This window comes from Geotrypetes seraphini, chromosome 13 (assembly GCF_902459505.1).
Source record: "Geotrypetes seraphini chromosome 13, aGeoSer1.1, whole genome shotgun sequence".
Taxonomy (NCBI): domain Eukaryota; kingdom Metazoa; phylum Chordata; class Amphibia; order Gymnophiona; family Dermophiidae; genus Geotrypetes; species Geotrypetes seraphini.
Window position 1 is genome coordinate 8677415 of NC_047096.1, and position 22537 is coordinate 8699951.

A 22537-nucleotide genomic window follows, 5' to 3' on the forward strand; every position below is an offset into this window, starting at 1 on the left:
TTCCCCCACCGACACTCCTTGCGACCCTGAATAAACGACTGCTGTAGCTGAACCACCATCTCGAGCTTAGGCTTTGAAAGGCAAGTAATTAAATCCCCAAATACACTTCTCCCTCTGTATTCGCGGTTTCGATTATTTGCGTTTTTTAGCTTGCTGGCTCTTCCCCCCAAATTACATCCGCTTGCATAGAGAAATCGCCGATTCCAAGTGTTTACAGAGAAAAATCGCTGATTCCCAGCACTTTCTTCACCTCTCCTTCAGAGCAGGCCAGGTCTCCCACCATGTTATTTGCGGTTTCACCATAGTCACGATGGTTTAACAGAAAACAGCAAATAACATACGAAGAAAGAAAAATCCGCACAAAAATTATGTACTGAATGGTGAGACCTTAGTTGAGACCAAGGCAGAACGCGATCTAGGGGTGATTATTAGTGAGGACATGAAGGCTGCCAATCAAGTGGAGAAGGCTTCCTCCAGGGCAAGACAGATGATAGGTTGTATCCGTAGAGGATTTGTCAGCAGGAGACCTGAAGTCATGATGCCGTTGTACAGATCCATGGTGAGGCCTCACTTGGAGTACTGTGTTCAGTTCTGGAGACCACACTACCGTAAGGACATACTGAGGATCGAGTCAGTCCAGCGAATGGCGACCAGGATGGTCCTGGGGCTCAAGGATCTCACGTATGAAGAAAGACTAAAAAAAATTGTGGCTGTACTCACTTGAAGAAAGAAGAGAACGGGGAGACATGATTGAAACGTACAAATACATCACGGGACGTATCGAGTCAGAAGATAATATCTTCTGTCTCATGGGACCCTCAACAACCAGAGGGCATCCGCTGAAAATCAGAGGAGGGAAATTTCATAGCGACTCCAGGAAGTACTTTTTCACCGAGAGAGTGGTGGAGCGTTGGAATGGACTCCCACTGCAGGTGATTGAGGCCAGCAGCGTGACTGATTTTAAGAAGAAATGGGATACTCATGTGGGATCTCTAAGGGAATGAACTCTGGGGGGAGGCTAATTGCAATGGGCAGACTTGGTGGGCTATAGCCCTTTTCTGCCGTCATTTTCTATGTTTCTATGAAAAAGTTATTCACAGTTTTTCTGTATTTGCGGATCTGTTAATCCCCTTTCACAGTGAATACGGAGGAAGAAGTGTACTTTAAAATTCCCGCCCTTCTTTTTGCTTCAAAAAATTCAAGACACTCCCCATTAAAAGTCACAAGCCAGCCAGAAGTTTGAATGGAGCGACGAACCTAGATTTTCACAAGGTTGTTGAAATTCCTCAGTTCAAGCACAGAACCTCAATCAACTGTAATTTATAGAGGAGGGGGTTCACTTTTGCACCCAGTATTACTGGGTCTGCAGTAGTGAAGCCCTCCTTTAAAAATGACACTGTTGATTGTTGTTTGAAGCTCTTCCTTGTATGGCTGAAGTTTTAATTCGAGGGTAACAGTATAATAAGAAATTAAGACAGTATTATTTGACAAATTTATCTCTTAATCTGTGCTTTTATCTTTAACATAATTAATTTTACTCCATTCATTTTAAATTTTTAATGTCTTTTTAATATAATAGGCTGTATTCCTTTTCTTATTATTTTGCATTTCACCGATTGTCCAGTTTTTTTCTCTTTTCTGGAAACCGCCTAGAATTCGTTTGATTAAGGCGGTATAGAAAAACAAAGTTTATTTTAAGTTAATAAGGATCATCTTAACTTACAAAAAAACCAAACACCCACACCTCATTACACACTGGATCTGGACACCGCTGTGCTGTTTTGTATACACTGGCATAAAAGTTACTTTGCTCGACAGGAAAACAAAGTTTTGAGCAATAGGAAGATGTTGCATCTCTGCCGAGTGACAACATCTCTTTGAAACCGCTTCAATCCTGCCCATAGCCACGCCAACAGGTAAGAAGCTTTGCTGGACACAAAGGCCTTCATGCAGTTGAACGATGCATGAATCTCTTCATAAAGGTGGTTAATAAGATGCCAGTAAATAAAATGCACCACTGATGCTTCTGTGCACAGCACTCTTAAAAAGCTCTAAGCCTTAAACAAAACAAAATTACTCCTCAATACAGAGACCAATGGCATACAAATTACATTGAAAAGAGGTGGAGGGACGGAATGTGCACCGTCGGCAAAAAAACACTGCGCATAACACTGCAGTAATAGGCGGCCGTTTGCTGCATCAGGAATACAGAAATGGTAGGTAGAAATAGTAATGGTAAAAACATCTCCTCTTCCTGGCTTACACATCAACAGGAAGGGACACATTTAAAAATCAACTCCAGTCCTGAGTTGGTGAAAAGGAGACAAGCCTAAAAAAAAAAAAACAAAAAAAAAACAACCCAAAAAACCAAAATCCAACAACCCCCCCCCCCAAAAAAAAACAACCCCAAACTGGGATCAAGATGGCCGCTGAATGTCTAAACTGAGCGTCACACGTTGGTGAGCGCTTTACTCACTTTCGGATTCCCCGGCGAATTTACCACAGGATGCCCAAGCGGAGGGGTCAGAGCACGGCTGGGGCCTCGTGGAGCTCTGTCGGACCCGGCTTGGGTAACATTGAGGAGCTGTTCCGTCGCATGCAGGGCTCCCTACAGTCGGAGGCGCTCCCGCTAAAGACGCCCCGAACGGGCAGAACGGAGGCGATCTCTCTGGGACTTGAGACCACGCTAAGCCCCGACACAAGGGCTCCGCCCCCACGCCCTCAGGTTACCAGCTCCCCACGGGCGGGGGAACTCTCCAAAGAGAGAGTGTGTTCTGCCCTGGAGGCCGTTGCAAACCATGGAGGGAGCAGGGATCCAGACTCTCTACATTTTCAAGAGAGTCTGTATGAAGAAACAGAGGAGTCGACAGCAGAGGGGAGCGGACAGATCCAGGAGAGTGCTCAACAGGCAGTTTCACCAGAGGGAGAAGAATCTACAGCTTACTCTTTTCATCTTCAGAGACCCCATGAGGTAACACTTGAAACTATCTGGGACCTGGTTGCCAATATTCCTAACTTGTTAAAACCTCAATTAAATCAAATAGAAGAAAAAATAAAACATCATGATAAAGATATACAAGAAGTAAAACAGGAAACAATAGAGCTTAGAAAAGAGTTTGTCAGCATCAACCAGGAGTCATTTAAGTCCAAACAAATTTATGAAACATTAATTAAGGATAATACCAATCTTTAAAAAACCCAAACAAACAAACACACACATAAACACACATTACTAGGATTTTAGCACCCTAAATAACTGGGAACAAATTTGTTATTCAGTGTCTGCATGTCTTTACTAGCTGTTAGCACAGATTTTCCATGGCCAGGTATCAGGACTAAGTTTAAAATGAGGAAAAAAAATCAGGCGTAAACCTGATGCGCCAAGGACAGCACAGTTAATTGCTTCAGTCCCCGCATAGGCAGGATCGAAGCTACCGTATGTATTCATTTGAAATCTAACATGCCAGCATTTTAGCAGAAAACAATTCAGGCCTCTTGCTAAGACAGTGGTCTCAAATGCAAACCCTTTCCAGGGCCACATTTTGGATTTAGAGGTACTTGGAGGGCCTCAGAAAAAAAAGAGTTAATGTCTTCTTAAAGAAATGACAATTTTGCATGAGGTAAATCTTTCCTTTTGGCCAAGTCTTAATAATAATATTGTCATTTATAGCTAAAGGGGACATATGATCAAGAAACTTTTATTTTACTTTTGTGATTATGATAAACATACTGAGGGCCTCAAAATAATATCTTGTGGCCCCCGAGCCGCAAGTTTGAGACCACTATGCTAAGAGTTACCAGATTTCCTCTTTAAAAGAGCAAACAAAAAAACGCCACACCTGTCCCAGTCCTGTTCCGCCCACCCACACACGAACCTTGTGTCTCCTTCCCCAAGCTCGGGGCCACGAGCGCATGCGTGTAGGGTCTTCACTTCAAAGTCCACGTGTGCACAGAGGCCCTTCAGATGCAGGCCCCAGCTCGGAGCCTTCCAAAACCTGGACAAATTGCCAGGTTCTGGAAATCCTTACGGGAATCCGGACAGTGCTCTGAACTCTCTGGGCCAATGCACAAATTGGAACAAATGGTTCTCTTATAAAGAGCTAATCTGCCAGTAAAGTAACTTGACTTTTTTGGGAAGACCTTACATTACTTTTGCTAGTCTTAACATCTTGTACTCCCCCTCATCAAAAAGCAAACTTAAAAAACATGTTAAACCAGTTAAACTGATTTTCTATGCTAGGTTGCCCAACACACACATAATTCAAGCTGTACGGGACTCTTTAGAGCCGTGGTCTCAAACTCACGGTCTGGGGGGGTGGGAGGGGTCACATGCGGCCCGCCAGATACTATTTTGAGGCTCTCAATATGTCTATCAAATAAAACAGTTTCTTGATCATCTGTCTCTTTAGCTATAAATTGACAAAAGGAAAAATTTATAAACTATAAAGAGTTTTACCTCCTGCAAAATTGTCATTTCTTTAATAAGACATTAACTATTTTTTCTGAGGCCCTCCAAGTACCAACAAAACCCAAATGTGGCCCTGCCAAGGGTTTGAGTTGGAGACCACTGTATCCATGACATCCTGTTTGTCTTTGGGAAGCAGAGCCGAACAAGTAGAGGGAATACTCTCATATCTCGATACCCTATCCTATCAGATACTTAACCCCGAACCCACACACGAAAAAGGCCACCAACTGGACATTGCAGCATTCACGACCCATAATCTTGACACTCAAAACATACACACATCCAACGGTATATGGCACCCCTCCCTCTGGTCAGACCACTACAAATACACTTTCACCATAAACTGGGCTCAAAACAACCACAAACCCGCACCCCAAAAAATCCACATCAACACACGACAGAAAATCAATCCTACTACATTTTGGGAGAAGGTAGATCCAGCATTCGACCAAATCAACCCCAAAGAATTTGTAACTCACTGGCGTACCATTAGCGAAGCTACTTTGAACGAGCTAGCACCAATAAAAACAAAAAACAAAATCTGTAGACCTTCAGACAAATGGTTCGACGCTGAACTTCTCCATTTAAAAAGACAATGCAGACACCTCGAAAGAATATGGAAAAAACAGAAACAAGACCAAACAAAAGTAGCATGGAGAATCCAAATCAAACAATATAACATCAAACTAAAGGAAAAAAGGAAAGCATACTATTCCAATCTAATAGGCACTGAAAACCCAGACTCAAAAATACTCTTCAATATTGTAAGAAAACTCACAGACACCAAACCTTTCCTAGCTACTCAAGGAAACCAATCTCCTTCAGCTCACCAATTAGCAGACTACTTCAAGCACAAAATCACCAATATCAGATCCACATTCAACAATTCATTAACCCTCCTCGATGAGATTATAACAACACCAACAATAGATGAAGCCTTAGTAGCTGACAGAACGTGGACTAACTTCCCCAAAATACAATGGAACGACATGACTCGACTATACAACAAATATAGTAAAACTTCTTGTGACCTAAACAGCTGCCCATCGTACCTGCTAACAACCGCATCCATCAAGTTCAAAGCTAACCTCATGAACTGGCTACAATCCACGCTCACAGATGGTCACTTCCCACCAGAACTAGGCGAGATTATTATCACCCCCATACCGAAAGATCCCAAAGCTCCAAACAATAATCCAGCCAACCACAGACCCATCGCATCAATCCCATTATATATCAAACTACAAGAAGGTCTTGTAGCACAATACCTCACCAACTACTTAGAAGACCACAACATACTACACCCATCACAATCAGGTTTCAGAAAAAACCACAGCACAGAGACACTACTTGTATCTCTAATGGATATAGCCCACCAACACCTCAGCAAAGGGAACAGGATACTACTTATCCAACTAGATCTTTCAGCAGCTTTCGACCTAGTGGATCACAACATACTACTCCAGATACTAGACGCCATAGGGATCACAGGTTTGGTACTCAACTGGTTCCAAGGCTTTCTAAAAACTAGAACTTATAAAGTAAAGACAAAAGACCACATATCTGACCCTTGGTCAAACCCCTGTGGAGTACCACAAGGATCTCCATTATCACCCATACTTTTCAACCTCTACGTATCCTCACTGGGCACCACTCTAGACTCCCTAAATATAGTCTCATTCAGCTACGCAGACGACATAACAATCCTTCTCCCCTTCAATACCCAAGACCCCAACTCATCAGGACGACTGAAAATAACTCTGGAAACGGTAGAAACATGGATGACCAACCACAAACTGAAACTGAACACGGATAAAACCAAATTCCTGCTGCTAGAAAAAGACAAAGAACCTACCTTAACTGATCTGACGACAAATGCAATCACATACCCAATACAGCCAGCACTCAAAATCCTGGGAGTAACAATAGACAGGAGATGCACAATGCAGACTCATACTAACAAAACCATCCAAAAAGCCTTCTACACCATGCGCAACCTGCGAAAAATAAGAAAATTCTTTGACAAAATTCAATACAGGATCTTAGTCCAATCACTTGTACTAGGACTTGTAGACTACTGCAACAGCCTTTATCTACCCTGCCCCGCTTACATGACCAAACAATTACAGACAGTACAGAACACAGCACTCAGACTTATCTACTCGCTAGGAAAATACGATCACATCACTAATGCCTATCTCGACTCACACTGGCTACCGATACAAGCAAGAACTCAATTCAAACTATACTGTTTATTATTCAAAGCACTAAACGGAACAGCACCTCTCTACCTAAACAGCCGCCTAACCCGAAACCTCTCAACTAGAGTAAGGAGAACCCAGACTCCATTCACCTACCCCTCACTCAAAGGCACAAAACGCAAAAAGCTATATGACAACCTACTTGCTACACAGGCCGCGAAAATTGACCCCACCATATCCAAGCTGCTGACCACAACTACGGACTACAAAGCGTTTCGAAAAGATATAAAAACCATACTATTCAAAAAACACATCCCAATATTATAATCTACCATCATCTTCTCTCCCTTCATAACCTACTGCAACTCACAACCAACTGCAACTTCGTCCCCATAGGCAACATCTAATCTAGCTGCATCGGGCGTAAAGCCAATTCATATCTAGAAACACAGTCTCCCCAAATACCGAAAAAATCAGATATAGCAACCTAGGAACAGACGATTTTTGGTAACATAAGATTATGCGTTGTAATATTATGTAAATTAACATAAGGTTATGCGTTGTAATATAACATAAGGTTATGCTTTGTAATATCATGTAATGTAAGTTATGCAATGTACTGGAATAATAAGGTAAAATAACATAAAATAACTCTACGTAAAGTCTTGTAAAGTTATGTAAGATAAATTATGTAAGATAAATTATGTAAACTTAATGCAAGTTATGCAAGCACGGTAAGGATAATGTAAAGTAACACAAAGTAACTCCACGTAAAGTTATGTAAAGTTATGTACGTAAAGTTATGTAAAGTTATGTACGAAAAGTTAAGTAAAGTTAGGTTTGCAAAGTTTGTAAAGTTATACAAATAATTGTATTGTCATCGCCTGGAAATGTCCAGCCATCTTCTAATGTAATCCGCTTAGAACCGCAAGGCACAAGCGGAATAGAAATCACTAATGTAATGTAATGCAATAATGCCTCATTCCACCAATAAGAGCCAACCTCATCAGTGGTGTCACAGTGGCTTGATTGTCCTGTTCTCCCCTAGTCCCTCCAACCCAGCCAATAGATTCCCCTTAACTCAGTGGCCTCAAACTCGCATCCCAGGGGCCACATGTGGCCCACCAGGTACTATTTTGAGGCCCTCGGTATGTTTATCATTTGTCTCTTTAGCTATAAATGACAATATTATTCTTAAGACTTAGCCAAAAGGAAAGATTTATCAACTATAAAGAGTTTTACCTCATGCAAAATTGTCATTTCTTTAATAAGACATTAACTATTTTTTCTGAGGCCCTCCAAATCCACAATGTGGCCCTGCCAAGGGTTGGAGTTGGAGATCACTGCCTTAGAGTCTCTTCCATAAGTCATATGCTTTGCAAATAAGACTTTTTTTCAATTGAAACTTTGCTTTTTAACTTTGTAAAATCAGTTCTTTGCTCAAGGAGCCTCTGAATAGAAAATTGTAAGTAACACAGCAAACACTGTGGTTCTTCTGAAGCTACTGGAGAAAAGCACCATCACCATTGTGATATTGCCCCAGCACAAAATTGTCACACCATCAGTAAACAAAATATAGAGAGTGAGTCAGGTTCTGCAGGCAGCACTCCTTCAGCTAGGGTTACCAGTAGTGCTGCCCGATTCACATCTGTTCACCGATTCACTTTGGGTGAATCGATTCAAATCGACTTAAGTTTTAAAAAAATTGGCTTCCCGATTCGGACCCTCCCCCCTCGCCCCCTAAAGCAGGAGCGGCAGCGCTGCTCTTGCTGGCCAGCTGCTGCCGCATCTGCTTTAGAGGGCAGGAGGGAGAGTCAGTCGGGAAGTACTGCTGTCAGCTTCCCCCCTGGCCTCCCCGAAGGACATCGCACCCCCTGAAGGACTGCCCCCCCCCTGGGAAGGCCTCCATGTTCCCTCTGGCCTCCCCGCAGCGTTTACCTTATAGCTGCAGCCTGCAATGAAGATCATAGAAACATAGAAATTGACGGCAGAAAAGGGCCGCGGCCCATCAAGTCTGCCCATACCAATGACCCACTCCCTGACTCCCTGACAGCTCTTTCCTCCGCCCAATCCTGCCTCTGACGTCAGAGGAGGGGCAGGACCGTAGCAGAGGAAAGAGCTGAAAGCACTTAGTAAAAGACGCTGTAACCGCGAACTTCATTGCAGGCTTCAGCTATAAGGTAAACGCTGCCGGGAGGCCAGAGGGAACACAGAGGCCTTCCCGGGGGGGGGGGGGGCAGTCCTTCAGGGGGTGGGAACAAGCTTTCAAAGGGGGGGGAACAAGCCTTAGGCAAGCCTTCAAGGGGGGGGAGGACAGGCAGGCATGGTGGGACAAGCCTTCAAGGGGGGGCACAGGCAAGGGATGGTGGCATAGGCCTTCAGGGGGGACAGTCAGGCCTTCAAGGGGGGGGAACAGGCCTTCAGGAGGAGGTGCAGACCTTCAGGGGAGGGGGGCCCTGGTGTAGAAGTACACGGAGGGAAGGAAGGGGGGGTTCAAGGAGACGTGCATATGCCGGACTTTGGGGGGGAAGAAATAATGGATATAAAAATAGAGGAGAGAGATGATGGACAATGGGATTTAGGGAGGGAAGGAACAGAAAGGGAGAGAAGTTGGACACAAGGGATGGTGTGGATGGGGGGGATAGAGATACTGGATAGGAGGGTAGTTGGGAAAAGAAAGGGAGAGATGGTGGACCCTGGGGTGGTGAGGAAGGAGGGAGAGATGCTGGATGAAAGGGTAGTTAAGAAAAGGTGGATCTGTGGATGGAGATGAAAAAAAAGAAAGATGCCAGACCTCCGGGGGAGGGAAGGGAAACAGAAGGGGAGGACAGAGATGGCAGATGGATGGTTAGAACGGAGAAAGAAGAAAGGAGACCCTGGCAAGCAAGTTATCAGAAGACAACCAGAGCTTGGGGCCAACAAGATTTGAATAATGACCAGACAACAAAAGATAGAAAAACTAATTTTATTTTCCATTTTGTAATTACAATATGTCAGATTTGAAACGTGTATCCTGCCAGAGCTGGTGTTAGACCGCAAACATGAGCTAGGATTTAACAGAGAGGAAAAGTCTTTTTTGTTTGTTTATTTTGTTTACACCACAGTGCCAGTGTGGTTAGGAGAAGGCAAAGGGGGTGAAGAGGCTATAAAATAAACCCACCAGGATGTTTGAAAAAAAAAAACAAAAAACCAAAAAACAACCAATTGGGCAGGAAAATCGAATCGAATCAAAAAACCAATTCAGTAGGCTGAATTGAATCAAATTTTTTTTTCCTGAATCGGGCAGCACTAGTTACCAAATATCCGGATTTATTCAGACATGTCCTCTTTTTAGAGCAGTGATTCCCAACCCTGTCCTGGAGGAACACCAGGCCAATCGGGTTTTCAGGCTAGCCCTAATGAATATGCATGAGAGAGATTTGCATATGATGGAAGTGATAGGCATGCAAATTTGCTTCATGCATATTCATTAGGGCTAGCCTGAAAACCCAATTGGCCTGGTGTTCCTTCAGGACAGGGTTGGGAACCACTGTTTTAGAGGACTGTCCAGGCATCCGGATGGATTTAAAAAAAAAACAACAACAACAAAAAAAAAACAAAACAACAAACCAGCAGTTTGTTTGGTTTTTGGAAAGCCCTGGCTCTGACGAGTTCGTAGCTACATCTGGAAGGCCTCCGAGCACGCACGGATACGCACATGCTCAGAGGCCTAGATGCAACCCTGAGTTCAAGGAAGATGAGGTTTCTGTGGGTGCCACGTCCTTTTTTGCTTCAACAAATCTGTTAACCCTACCTCCAGCATTCATTACAGACTTGGCATCTCTCTTTTCAAAACCTCCAGCACCCCAATTCAAAAAAAGCAACAAATTGCCAGACACGGGGAGATGGGTGTGGGGAAAGGTCTAATTCAAGCAAAAGCAGGCAATCCAGAGCTGGGCTTCCCAGGTTGACCCTGGAGTGGCCCCTTGGCCAGTCAGGTTTTTCTTATATCCACAATGAATACGCATACATTGTCTCCTCTGTATGCAAATCTTTCATGCATATTCATTGTGGACATAGGAAAAAAATCTTGAATGGCAGGACCACCTTGGGAAATACTGATGTAGAACAGCAGCGTCTGACGGAAAGAACCCCCCCCAAACAAACCCCAAAACAAGTTCTGATAGCCAAATAAAGCAAAGAGCAACAGTGTATTTTACTCACAGAGAAGATGGGAAATGGTCAAAATGGCCTCTTTTCTGGGACATTTAAATGACATAAAGACATTTTTAGCATGATAGCTATATTTTAAAATGGCTTTTAAGTGCAAAAAAAATAAATAAAAAAAGGCTTTTTTTGCCACAACTGAACCGATACTTAACAGAGCTTTCAACTTGCCTGAGTGTGGAAATTTGAAATTGTGGTTGTTTCAATATCTTTCTTGCCCAGAATTTCCATTTTTACTGGAGTGTTGGGAAAATTGAAAGCAAAATAATCCAGGAAGTCTGGCAGGTAGGCGGCTGCCCCATGGACAATTGCCACGGTGTAATAGGCCGCGTTCTTCTCGTTCTCGCTGAACGTCAAGGCCAGGAACTCCTCTGCAAACTTCTCCATCTCCACAGGAGACAAAAAGGAGAGTTCGTCCATGTAGGCGTGCAAGACTAGTCCGCCACCGTTCGACTGCTGCTCTTCGTGGATGAAACCACTGAACTTGTTAGCCACTGGCAAGCCGTTGCTGCGTATACAGTGCTCTTGATGAGACGTGAACGGCGTCTGTACTCCCTGGGGCAGCCGATACTCTTGCGTGCCCAAATCCAGTTTGCACAGCTCCTCGTCCTTGAGGTACCTGCAGGATTCCTTATTCTCTTCTGCACCGTCGGTCGCTTCGGCGTTCAGGGCATTTTGGTTGATGCGCGTCAGCCCGGCACAGATTGTCTGCACTTCCTTATTGTACATTTTCAGACGCCGCCCTCTTACATCTTCCCGGTGTTTCTTTTTCTTCTTTTTCTTCAGCTTCTTCAGAAGGAAGTCACCGGCTCTCTCGGAATTCCCGTTTTCATCTGGCGTTTCTAGCAAAACAGAGGAGGAAAAAGGGAGCTTAGATTCACATTCAATGCACAAATAGGCTTTCATATGCTATACTAAATCCTGTTTTAAGGCCAGAAACATTCTCTGCCAACAATAGGCTGAAACTTACAACAGTTAAGCATAGGAGTAGCGACAGGAGAGTCTAGGGAAGCAGGGCTCATGACACTCCTTATCTATTAGGCAAGTCCCCTTCCATTAACTTAGGAACAAAGCCTAGATTGCATATGATGAACACCACAATTTTTGAAGTTTTCACTATTGGAAAATATTGCGCCAAAAGGTGCAACCTTTCAAAATACCGTATTTGCCGGCGTATAAGACGACTTTTCAGTACCTTAAAATCCTCCCCAAAGTCGGGGGTCGTCTTATACGCCGGGTACTGTTTACATGCAGTGGCGTATCAAGGGGGGGGTGGGGGGGCGGTGCGCCCCGGGTGCCAGCCCTAAGGGGGTGCTCCCGGCCTTGCCGTTCAATCCCCCCCCACCCCCGAAGGACCGCTCGCCCCACTGACCTTCCTGCACCACCTGTGAAGCAGTCCGCAGCAGGATCGCGAAGTCAGCGTCAGCGATCCCGCCCCTCCTCTGACGTCAGAGGAGGGGCAGGACCGTGGCGCAAGAAGCAGCGCAGGGATCGCTGACGCTGACTTCGCGATCCTGCTGCGGCTGCTTCATAGGTGGTGCGGGAAGGCCAGGGGGGCGAGCGGTCCTTCGGGGTGGGTCAGGGCATCAGGCCTTCAGGGTGGGGCGGGCAGGCAGGCAGGCTTTCAAGGGGGAAGGGGTGACAGGCAGGCAGGCAGGCCTTCAAGGAGGGACAGGCCTTCGGGGGGGGTGCAGGCCTTCGGGGGGGGTGCAGGCAGGCAGAAGGTTGTGCAGAAGGTGTGCGGAAGAAGGGGTAGTCTTATACGGCGAGTATATAACAAACTCTATATTTTAACTGTAAAAGTTGGGGGGTCGTCTTATACGCCCAGTCGTCTTATACGCCGGCAAATACGGTACCTCCAAGGATGCAGAAAACCACACACATGCATCTCTCCCCTCACAGTGCTAGAAAGATCTTAAAAAGCTGCATGTGGGGAAAAATGTGCACCATCAGCCCCGCATGTGTGCGAGAGCAATTTTTCCACTGAAAAGCAGCAAATCAAATCCCCTTACCCCAAATTGCTGCTTCACAATAGCCAAAACTTACAGCACTAGTCCACTTTACCCCCCCCCCAATCAAATTAATCTCTTATGATCCTCCTCACAAACACTTCCCCCCCCAAAAAAAAAAAAGCCTTACTGGGTCTTTGGTTTCATGTTTCAAATTTTATTAAAATTAGATAACCGCTTATTTGAGATTTTTAGGCGAAATACAAAAATAAAAGTGTAATAAGGAGCAACCTCCAGTCTTTCCTGATCTTATGTTTCAAAATGGTACTTGTTGTGACCCCCTACAGGTAGTCTCTCGGAGCTACATTCTCCAACGTCACCGTGCATTTAACAATGGCGCTAAAACCGACTGTTAAAATGGCTCACCAGGGTCTTTTCCGTGCTTTCTTGCAGCCTCCAAACTGTACTATGCAAATGTAGTAGAATGCGGTCATTAATATTAAAACTGTATTATAACAAGATCATTAATATTAAAATGACCTCTCCGGGCGATTCTCCATTTACGAGGAATTGGGGCTGATATTTACCGGCAGGGTCTGAGCTGTTGTAGCCTTCCTTTTCTGTCAGTGCCTCAGCATTGATTGGCTCAGGCAACAGGAAAATAAAGCAGCTTAGACCCGCCACCATGAATGGTCCCTATTATTCTTAAATAGAGCCTTAAAAAAAAAAAAAAAAAAGTCTGGTGGACTAGTCGTCCCCATCGATGCCTCAACATCCCATGTGGAAGACTGGCAGGAGGGATACCCACTCTCTCCTGCCGCAGGGTCGGGAACCACCTGACAACAAGCCCCCCTCCCCCAACAATTTCAAGTCTGGTGGTCATGAGCCACCTCCTCCTCAGACACCCCCTGTAAAACCCCCCTTACCGACAGCAACCCACCAGACAGGCTTGGTAGTCTGGTGGGCCGCCCCTCTGACCCCTACCTTTTTTAGAAGACCTGCAGGAGGGATGCTCCCACCAGTCTTCAAAATGACAGTTCTTCCCCTTCCTGGTGCATCCTGGGGTGCACCAGGGAGGGACTTAAGGCCCCGATTGGCCCAGGCACCTAAAGCCTCTTCCACAAGAAAGCATGGAATGTTTGCTATTTGGGGGTTTTTACCAGGTACTGGTGACCTGGATTGGCCACTGGGCTAGATGGACCAATGGTCGGGACCAGTAAGGCTATTCTTATGTTACTTTTTCTAGATCCGCTATATCTTTTTTGAAATACGACAACCAGAATTGCACACAGCATTAGAGCAGCGGCAATACCATACAGCAGGGGTCTCAAAGTCCCTCCTTGAGGGCCGCAATCCAGTCAGGTTTTCAGGATTTCCCCAATGAATATGCATGAGATCTATGTGCATGCACTGCTTTTAATGCATATTCATTGGGGAAATCCTGAAAACCCCACTGGATTGCGGCCCTCAAGGAGGGACTTTGAGATCCCTGCCATAGAGTGATACAAGGGCACTGTAACATTCTCGTTTTTGTTTTCCATTCCTTTCCTGATCATTCCTAACGTTCTATTTGCTTTCTTGGCCGCTGCTGCCCATTAAGCTGAGGGTTTTAACGTATCCTCAACAATGACACCTAGATCCTTTTCCCGGGCAGCAACTCCTAGCATGAAACCCAGCATCATGTAGCTATAATTTGGGTTCCTCTTTCCCCACATACATCACTTTGCACGTGCTCGCATTAAACCACTATATATAATAGGCAAAACTGCAGACCTCACAGCATACCCCGAAGAAAGCCTCTGAAGGATGGCTGAAACGTCAAACATGGCTGAAACCTAGACATGGCGAGACCTGGAAAATGGCAACAATCAAGATATAGCCTCCTTGCTGAATTTTAACATTAACTGCATGGCTACAGATGCCGTTCAGACTATTTGTACAATCAAATTACTTCTACATATTTCAACTGTGATTTGATATAGGTTAAGACTCACTTTAAGAAGTTTCTGAGGATAGATTTTAGATTTAGCATGCAATACTGAAGTTTCAAGTTTCAAGTTTATTAGGAGATTTGATCAATCGCTTAATCAGATATTCTAAGCGATGTACACTTTAAAATTTACAATTATTAAATATAAAAAAAAATAAAAAAATAAAACAAATACAGTACATACAATTACTTAAATAATGGGTAATAACTCTTAATTTTAACATTGATAAACATGGGAAGGGATGAAATACAATTCATAAAGTAAAGAAGAAACAATGAGTGGAAATACAAAGGGAAATAGTTAACACAGGTATAATATAGGAAAACATGGAACTGAAATTGTAAAATTATGTTATAAAAGCATCTTTAAAAAGGAAAGTTTTAAGTTCAGTTTTAAATTTTCCGAGTTCTTTCTCCTCTCTTAAAAAAATAGGGAGAGCGTTCCATGTCTGCGGTGCAGTACATGAAAAAATAAATTGTCTCCTTGTATTGATAATTTTTAATGAAGGGATAGCTAGCAGATTTTGTTCGCTAGATCGTAGAATTCTCTTTGTAGAATATGGAATAAGTAATCTATATAAAAATGCAGGGGTCTTATTGGTCAGAGTTTTAAAAATAATTAAGCATAATTTATAAGTGATTCTGTAAATAACAGGGAGCCAATGAGCCACTGCCCCGCAACAATGATAAAACAACTACAAACAGTACAAAACACAGCCCTGAGACTAATCTATTCACTAAGAAAACACAACCACGTCACCGAGGCCTACCGCGTCTCACACTGGCTCCCATTTCAAGCAAGAATACTATTTAAAATTCTACTGTCTTATTATTTAAATCCATAAATGGCGACAGCCCAGCCTACTTGAACAACCGCCTAATCCAAACCACCACAACCAGACACAGGAGAACCCAGACACCATTCACATACCCTCCAATCAGAGACGTCAAATGGAAAAAAACTGTACGATGGCCTTCTAGCCACACAGGTAGCAAAACTAGGTCACCAAGTCTCCAATCTACTAATCACAACCCCAGACTACAAACCTTTCAGAAAAAAAATTAAAACCCTGCTATTCAAGAAATCCATGAAGACTAACATACACCGTATGAGACATTTCAATCCTCTGAAGCAACTCGTTCTACTCTGTAACACCTCTGGACATGTCCAGAAATCCTCTTCTGTAATCCGCCTTGAACCACAAGGTAATGGCGGAATACAAATCACTAATATAATGTAATACTGCATAATTTGGTCACTGGTCGTTTGTAAAGTTTGAAGAAATAAAAATCTACATGTCCTAGTACAGCGATATCACCTCTACCCTAAACAAATACAAAAGGTTATATATACCCAAGTGTTCCAGAATAGTAAACCTAGTAAGAAAGTACATAGGTGTGACCCAGTCACTGCTTGCACAGATTCAAAATGAAACCAAATGCAAGATTACTGCTTGCAGTTCAGAGGCAGGTCTCTAGGTGAGCCTCCTACATATCAAACAAAGGGATTTGGCCTCTACACAGCATCACTTACATGGCTCTGGGATGCAGAAACCCAGCCGACATTTAAACATGTGCAAACAAATTACCAGCGATTTATTGTTACCAAGCCCGTATAAGAGAGGGGGTGGGGGGTTCTTAATGCGAGTTTGATGAGGCCTGCTGACCACAGTTACATATAAGTGCTGTTAACAGAAATCAATACCTGTTTCTGGCAGCATTCATGTGAACGCACAGCCAGCAGAAAACCTAGAAGGATCCTCTCTCTATATCAAACCTTGTTATGCATCTGGTTCCATAACTAAGATCCTATACAAGATGATTACCGTTAGGTTTCCTCTGCACAGCCTGCAATTACTTTGTTCTAAGATTTGTTATTTGTTCAAAATGGATTAGAAATGAAATAATGTCCTTTTAATTTGAAATAAAAATTGCTTTCATTGTTTAGAAAAAGGAAACCTCTACTCCCCCCCCCCCCCCCACCTCATGAAAAATTGCTCCTACCCTATCAAGACCCCTCAATAGCCTCTAAATGACTGGGGTCTTTGAGCTAAGGGCCGCCGCGTGAGCGGACAGCTGGGTACAATGGGCCACTGGTCTGACCCAGCAGCGGCAATTGTTATTTTTGTAAGTCAGTGTTTTTCAACCACCGGTCCGCTGATCGGTGCCAGTCGGCAGAAATGTTCTGCCGGGGGGGGGGGGGAGGTGTCTGTCTGTGTGTGTATCTGTGTGTAACGGGTGCTAGAATATATGTCTGTCTGTCTTTATTTCTGTCTCTCTCTCTGTCCTGTCTGTCTCTCTCCCTGGCCCCCTTTGTCTGTCTGTGTCTCTCCCTGTCCCTGTGTCTTTCTTCTTTTCTTTCTGTCTCCCTTCCTCCCGCTGGTGGTAGAATATATGTCTGTCTGGTTTTTCTTTCTGTCTCTCTCCCTCCCTGGCCCCCTTTGTCTGTCTGTCTGTCTTTCTGTCTGTCTTTCTCTCTCTGCCCCTGTGTCTTTCTTCCTATCTCCTTCCCTACTTCCCTGTTCAGCAGCCGCAGCATTCCCTCTCCCTCCATTTACCGCAAGAGGAGCCTGCGCGGATTGAACAGCCCGAGCCCCGACCAGTGTAACTTCCCGGCGGCTCCTCTCACGATCGCCGCCTTCTCCGACGCAGGAGCGGCTCGCGAGAGAAGCCGCTACAGCGTCTTTGAAGTTAAAAAGAACTTTGGCCCGTCCTGTAGGTCAGGGGTTTCTCGGGCTGACCGCCACCCGCTGCTGGTGGCTCCGTGCTCGCCCGCCGCCTGCAGCTGCCACGGCCTGCAGTCACCAGCAGCCACCGCAGCTTGCAGCCACAGCGGCCAATATCCGCCTCGAGGGAAGAGAGAGATTCGCGCGCATGCGCACTCCTACCTGCGGTGCCCTACAGTGCACGGAAAACGGGAGCACGCAGGTGGGAGTGCGCTTGCGCGGCTTAGGGTTTTATTTTATTAGATATATACACACAATACTAACACAGCAAAAACAGAGGGGTAGAACCACCATAACAAACAAAACTAAGAATGGAAGTCAACACTTTTTAGTGCGCACTAACCACACGCTAAACGCTAACATGTGCATGTTAGTCTATGAACGTGTTAGCGCGCGTGTAGATTTAGCACACCTTAGTAATACAGGGGATAAGTATGAGGATAACACATGATTATCAAAAACATAAAAATATTTATTTAAAAACAATATATGCAGATCTCAATAGAAGTGGAATAGAACAGGATCCGACAGTCCGTGTTTTGGCAATTAATGCCTTCCTCAGGAGTCCATGTATTACCTCTGCGAGACAGAACGTGAAATTGGACAAGTATAGCGTTTGCTTGGCAATGAACAATCCTCATCTGGCAGAAGAAAAGCCTAACAGTTTCCTCCACAGCAGTGGTCTCCAACTCCAACCCTTTGCAGGGCCACATTCGGGATTTGTAGGTACTTGGAAGACCTCAGAAAAAATAGTTAATAGTTACTAAAGAAATGACAACTTTGCTTGAGGTAAAACTCTTTATAGTTTATCAATCTTTCCTTTTGGCTAAGTCTTAATAATAATATTATCATTTATAGCTAAAGAGACAGATGATCAAGAAACTATTTTACTTTTGTGATTATGACAAAAATACCGATGGCCTCAAAAAAGTACCTGGTGGCCCCCGGGCCGCAAGTTTGAGACTACAGTGTGCTGTTTCTGAATTAAAACAGGGTACGATGGACAATACTATACTATTTCTACAAGTCTCGACGGTAATAAGCAGCCAGCATTCCCGGAAGAATAAATTCCTTTTTCATGTTTCTGTGATGTGTCTGGAATGAGCAAGTATCTTACCAGTATAGAGCTCTAGAGTAGAGAATGACACGGTGACAAAATTCATCACCGTCCCCGTGGATAACCGTGGGAAACCATCTTCATGTCATTCTTTTAAGGAGAGAGGAAAGAATCAGAGTATGAATGGCCACAACCACTGACCCGCAAGCTTTGCTTTGAAGAATGCTGGTGTAGAAGGACTGAGGTTGAAACAGACACTACAGAATGACAGTCTCTGGTATCCAGAGCAGAGATTGTGATGTCATAATGCCTCATTCCACCAGTGCCTAAGAGCCAATCACATCAGTGATGTCACAATGGCTTCATTATCCTTGGCTCACATAAGAATCAGAGTATGAATGGCCACAACCACTGACCCTCAAGCTTTGCTTTGAAGAATGCTGGTGTAGAAGGACTGAGGTTGAAATAGACATTACAAAATGACATGGGATTATTTCCCGCGGTTATCCGCGGGGATGGGAACGGTGATGAATTTTGTCACCATGTCATTCTCTACTCTAGAGGTTGAGCATTAGCAGAATCTGTCATGGAGAGAATCCTGAAGTGAGCACAAGCAAAAGAGTGTTCTACAGACGAAACCGGAAACGATGGCACAAAGAAGAACACAAGTCTTTTGAAGTCCAAAATACATACTTTTGAAGTCAGAAAGAGAGGAATTTTATGTTGAACACAAGTCCAAGTGGGGAAATGGAAATCTAAATCTAACTATATCCCAGGAAGATACGACCGATTGATTCTGCCAGGACATTTCTAACGTAATAATTATAGGTCCCGCACTAGAAGAGCGACAAAGGATCTAAATACGTTTATCCCAGAAGATAAAGCTTGCTAAGGGATGATAAGCCTTGAAAAAAACCTTCTGTGGGTGAAACATGTTGGCTCCTATTTCCCTCAAAAGAAGACCATATTTAAAAGCTAAGTACCCTTGAAATATGCTAGAAAAGTTGTTAAATAAAAATTTAAAAGTAAAGTTTGAGTAAAAATTGGTAACGGCTCCAGTGAGGAGGTCGTTTTTGAGCCCAGGTGGTGCTTCTGAGGAGCTAGGGATTATATATTAGAAGTGAGGAGTTTTAGGTATATATTGAGCTTGATATATATCTTGGTGAGAGTTTGATTGGTGATCCTCACATGGAAACATTTATATATAAAAATTAAGTGCCGTTTGGATAAATTGATTATGTAGGGTTATTTAAACATCTGTCATATTTTCCCCTTTCCCACCTTTCCTCCCAAAGGTATACAGATTGAGAATTTTTAAGTCTGTCCTAGAGGTTTGCACGGGAATGGGAATCGCGGGAATCCCGCGGGTCCCGCGGGAAATCCCCCCATAACTCCCACAGGACTCCCACGGGGACGCCCCTCTGGCCCACGGGGACTCCCACGGGGATGCCCCCTTAAGCCAACGGGACTCCACGGGGATGGAAGGCTTTGGAAGAAGGTTCGTCCATATAATATAAATGGACACATCAGCCTTAGTAAAGAGGGGGTTTATAAGTTAATTACCTGAACAGGAAAACAAAAAAAGGGTTCCCCAAAGAGATTCCACAAGGAAAACAGCAGCACAAACACAAAAGAAACTGTGGAATTGATGATCCTGTCAGAAGTAATTGCTGCTTTTTATGGGGTAGGGCGGGGATGGAGGTAATTCCTTGCGGGGATGGGTGGGGATGGAGAGGATCCTGGCGGGGACGGGTGGGGACGGAGAGGATCCTGACGGGGACGGGTGGGGACGGAGAGGATCCTGGCGGGGACGGGTGGGGACGGAGAGGATCCTGGCGGGGACGGGTGGGGACGGAGAGGATCCTGACGGGGACGGGCGTGGATGGGTGGGATTTCTGTCCCCGCGCAACTCTCTAGTCTGTCTCCATACACCTTATGACAAAGGCCATCAACCATTTTAGCAGCTTTCCTTGTACCTCTCATAAACCGTGCCTCTTATCTTGAGCAGCCTTTTCTTAACATCCACCTGTTCAGAGACTGCACACCCTCCCCCAAACACACAGATAAAGGCCTAATGGCCCATCCACAACATCTATTTCTTCCTCTCCCCAAGAGACCCACATGCCTGTCCTATGCTTTCTTGAATTCAGACACCGTCTCCACCACTTCTACGGGAATACTATTCCACACATTTATGCCATGTAGGTATTTAAAAACCTAAACAAATCCAAAAAAGGGGAGGAACCGGAGTATACAAAACAAAAATTACTCAAAACAACTCCAGTAAAAAAAAATTGCTCTTTGCTGTATCAAATGGTGTCTTATATGAAATCCACCAACGATTGTTTAACAAACTTCTTGTCTTAATTCTGTTGAACTGAATCATTGGCGGATTTGATATAAGACACCATTTGATACAGCATAGAGCAATTTTTTACTGGTGTTGTTTTTGAGTAAATTTTTGATTGGTATTTAAACATCTGTCATGCCTGGTATTCTGCCATGGGAGACTGAACTTTAAGAAAATGTTGAAAAGGCAATTTGTCAATGTCTTCATGTGCTAGTACTATTTTTTGTTAATGCTTTCCCATCCTGTAAATGTTTTTTTAATGGGATTTTGTCTTTCCATCTTGTAGGATGAATTTAAAAGAAGGTTTTAATTATGGACCTGATGGGCCGCCGCGTGAGCGGACTGCTGGGCGCGATGGACCTCAGGTCTGACCCAGCGGAGGCATTTCTTATGTTCCTATGTATTTACCTTCTATATATTTTTTCTTCAAAATTGTAGTTCTCCCCCTTTTCCTACTGTTTCTTGTGGCTTAATAAAGTAGATACCCAAGTATGTCCCATAATGAATCAAGTACGTTTAATCTCTTATCTACCATCCTTTATCTACCATGTCCCACCAACATGATTAAACAACTACAGACAGTACAGAACACAGCTCTCAGACTCATCTATTCACTAGGAAAATATGATCACATCACCAATGCCTATCTAGACTCTCACCGGCTACCGATACGAGCAAGAACCCAATTCAAACTATACTGTCTACTATTCAAAGTACTAAACGGAACTGCACCTGTCTACCTAAACAATCGCCTACACCGAAACCTTTCACCCAGAATAAGGAGAACCCAGATCCCGTTCACCTACCCCCCATTCAATGGCACTAGACGCAAAAAACTATATGACAACCTACTTGCTACACAGGCGGCGAAACTTGACCCCACCATCTCCAAGCTGCTGATCACAACTGACTATAAAGCGTTCCGAAAAGATATCAAAACCATACTATTCAAAAAAACACATCCCAACAACCTAATCTCCCCTCATTTCCTATCCCTACCACACTTTCCTTGCAATTCCTCCCTTTCGGGCAACATCTAATCAAGTCTCCATGACGATACTTCAATACATACCCGGAAACATTGTAACCACTAAATATCTCAAACGTCCGATACCTCTACTTATAAACTGAATCTAGCTTTCTGTAATGTAAAGTTATGCTATGTAAAATAATGTAATGTAAAGTAATGCAAAGTAAATCTACGTAGAAACATAGAAATTGACGGCAGAAAAGGGCCATAGCCCATCGAGTCTGCCCATACCAATGACCCACACCCTGATTCTTACTCTCCTACAGATCCCACATGAATATCCCATTTTCTCTTGAAATCTAACACGCTGCTGGCCTCAATCACCCTCTGAGGCAGCTCGTTCCAATGATCGACCACCCTTTCGGTGAAGAAGTACTTCCTAGCATCACCCTGAAATTTCCCTCCCCTGATTTTCAGCGAGTGTCCTCTGGTTACCGAGGGCCCCGTAAGACTGAAGATATCATCTTTCACCTCTATACGCCCAGTAATATACTTAAAGGTTTCAATCATGTCTCCTCTCTGTCTTCGCTCCTCCAGTGAGTACATCCGCAGTTTTTTTA

General features: G+C 44.0%; 1 protein-coding gene across 1 annotated transcript in view; it reads right to left on the minus strand.

Moving 5' to 3' along the window:
* The window catches only part of RSBN1 (round spermatid basic protein 1), a 39374-nt gene that overhangs the window by 13706 nt on the left and 3131 nt on the right, over window positions 1–22537 (minus strand). Inside the window, exon 2 of the mRNA XM_033918278.1 lies at window positions 11047–11717. Coding sequence (XP_033774169.1) covers window positions 11047–11604 — 558 coding nt within the window. The 5' untranslated portion in view covers window positions 11605–11717. The remainder of the gene's footprint in view (window positions 1–11046; window positions 11718–22537) is intronic.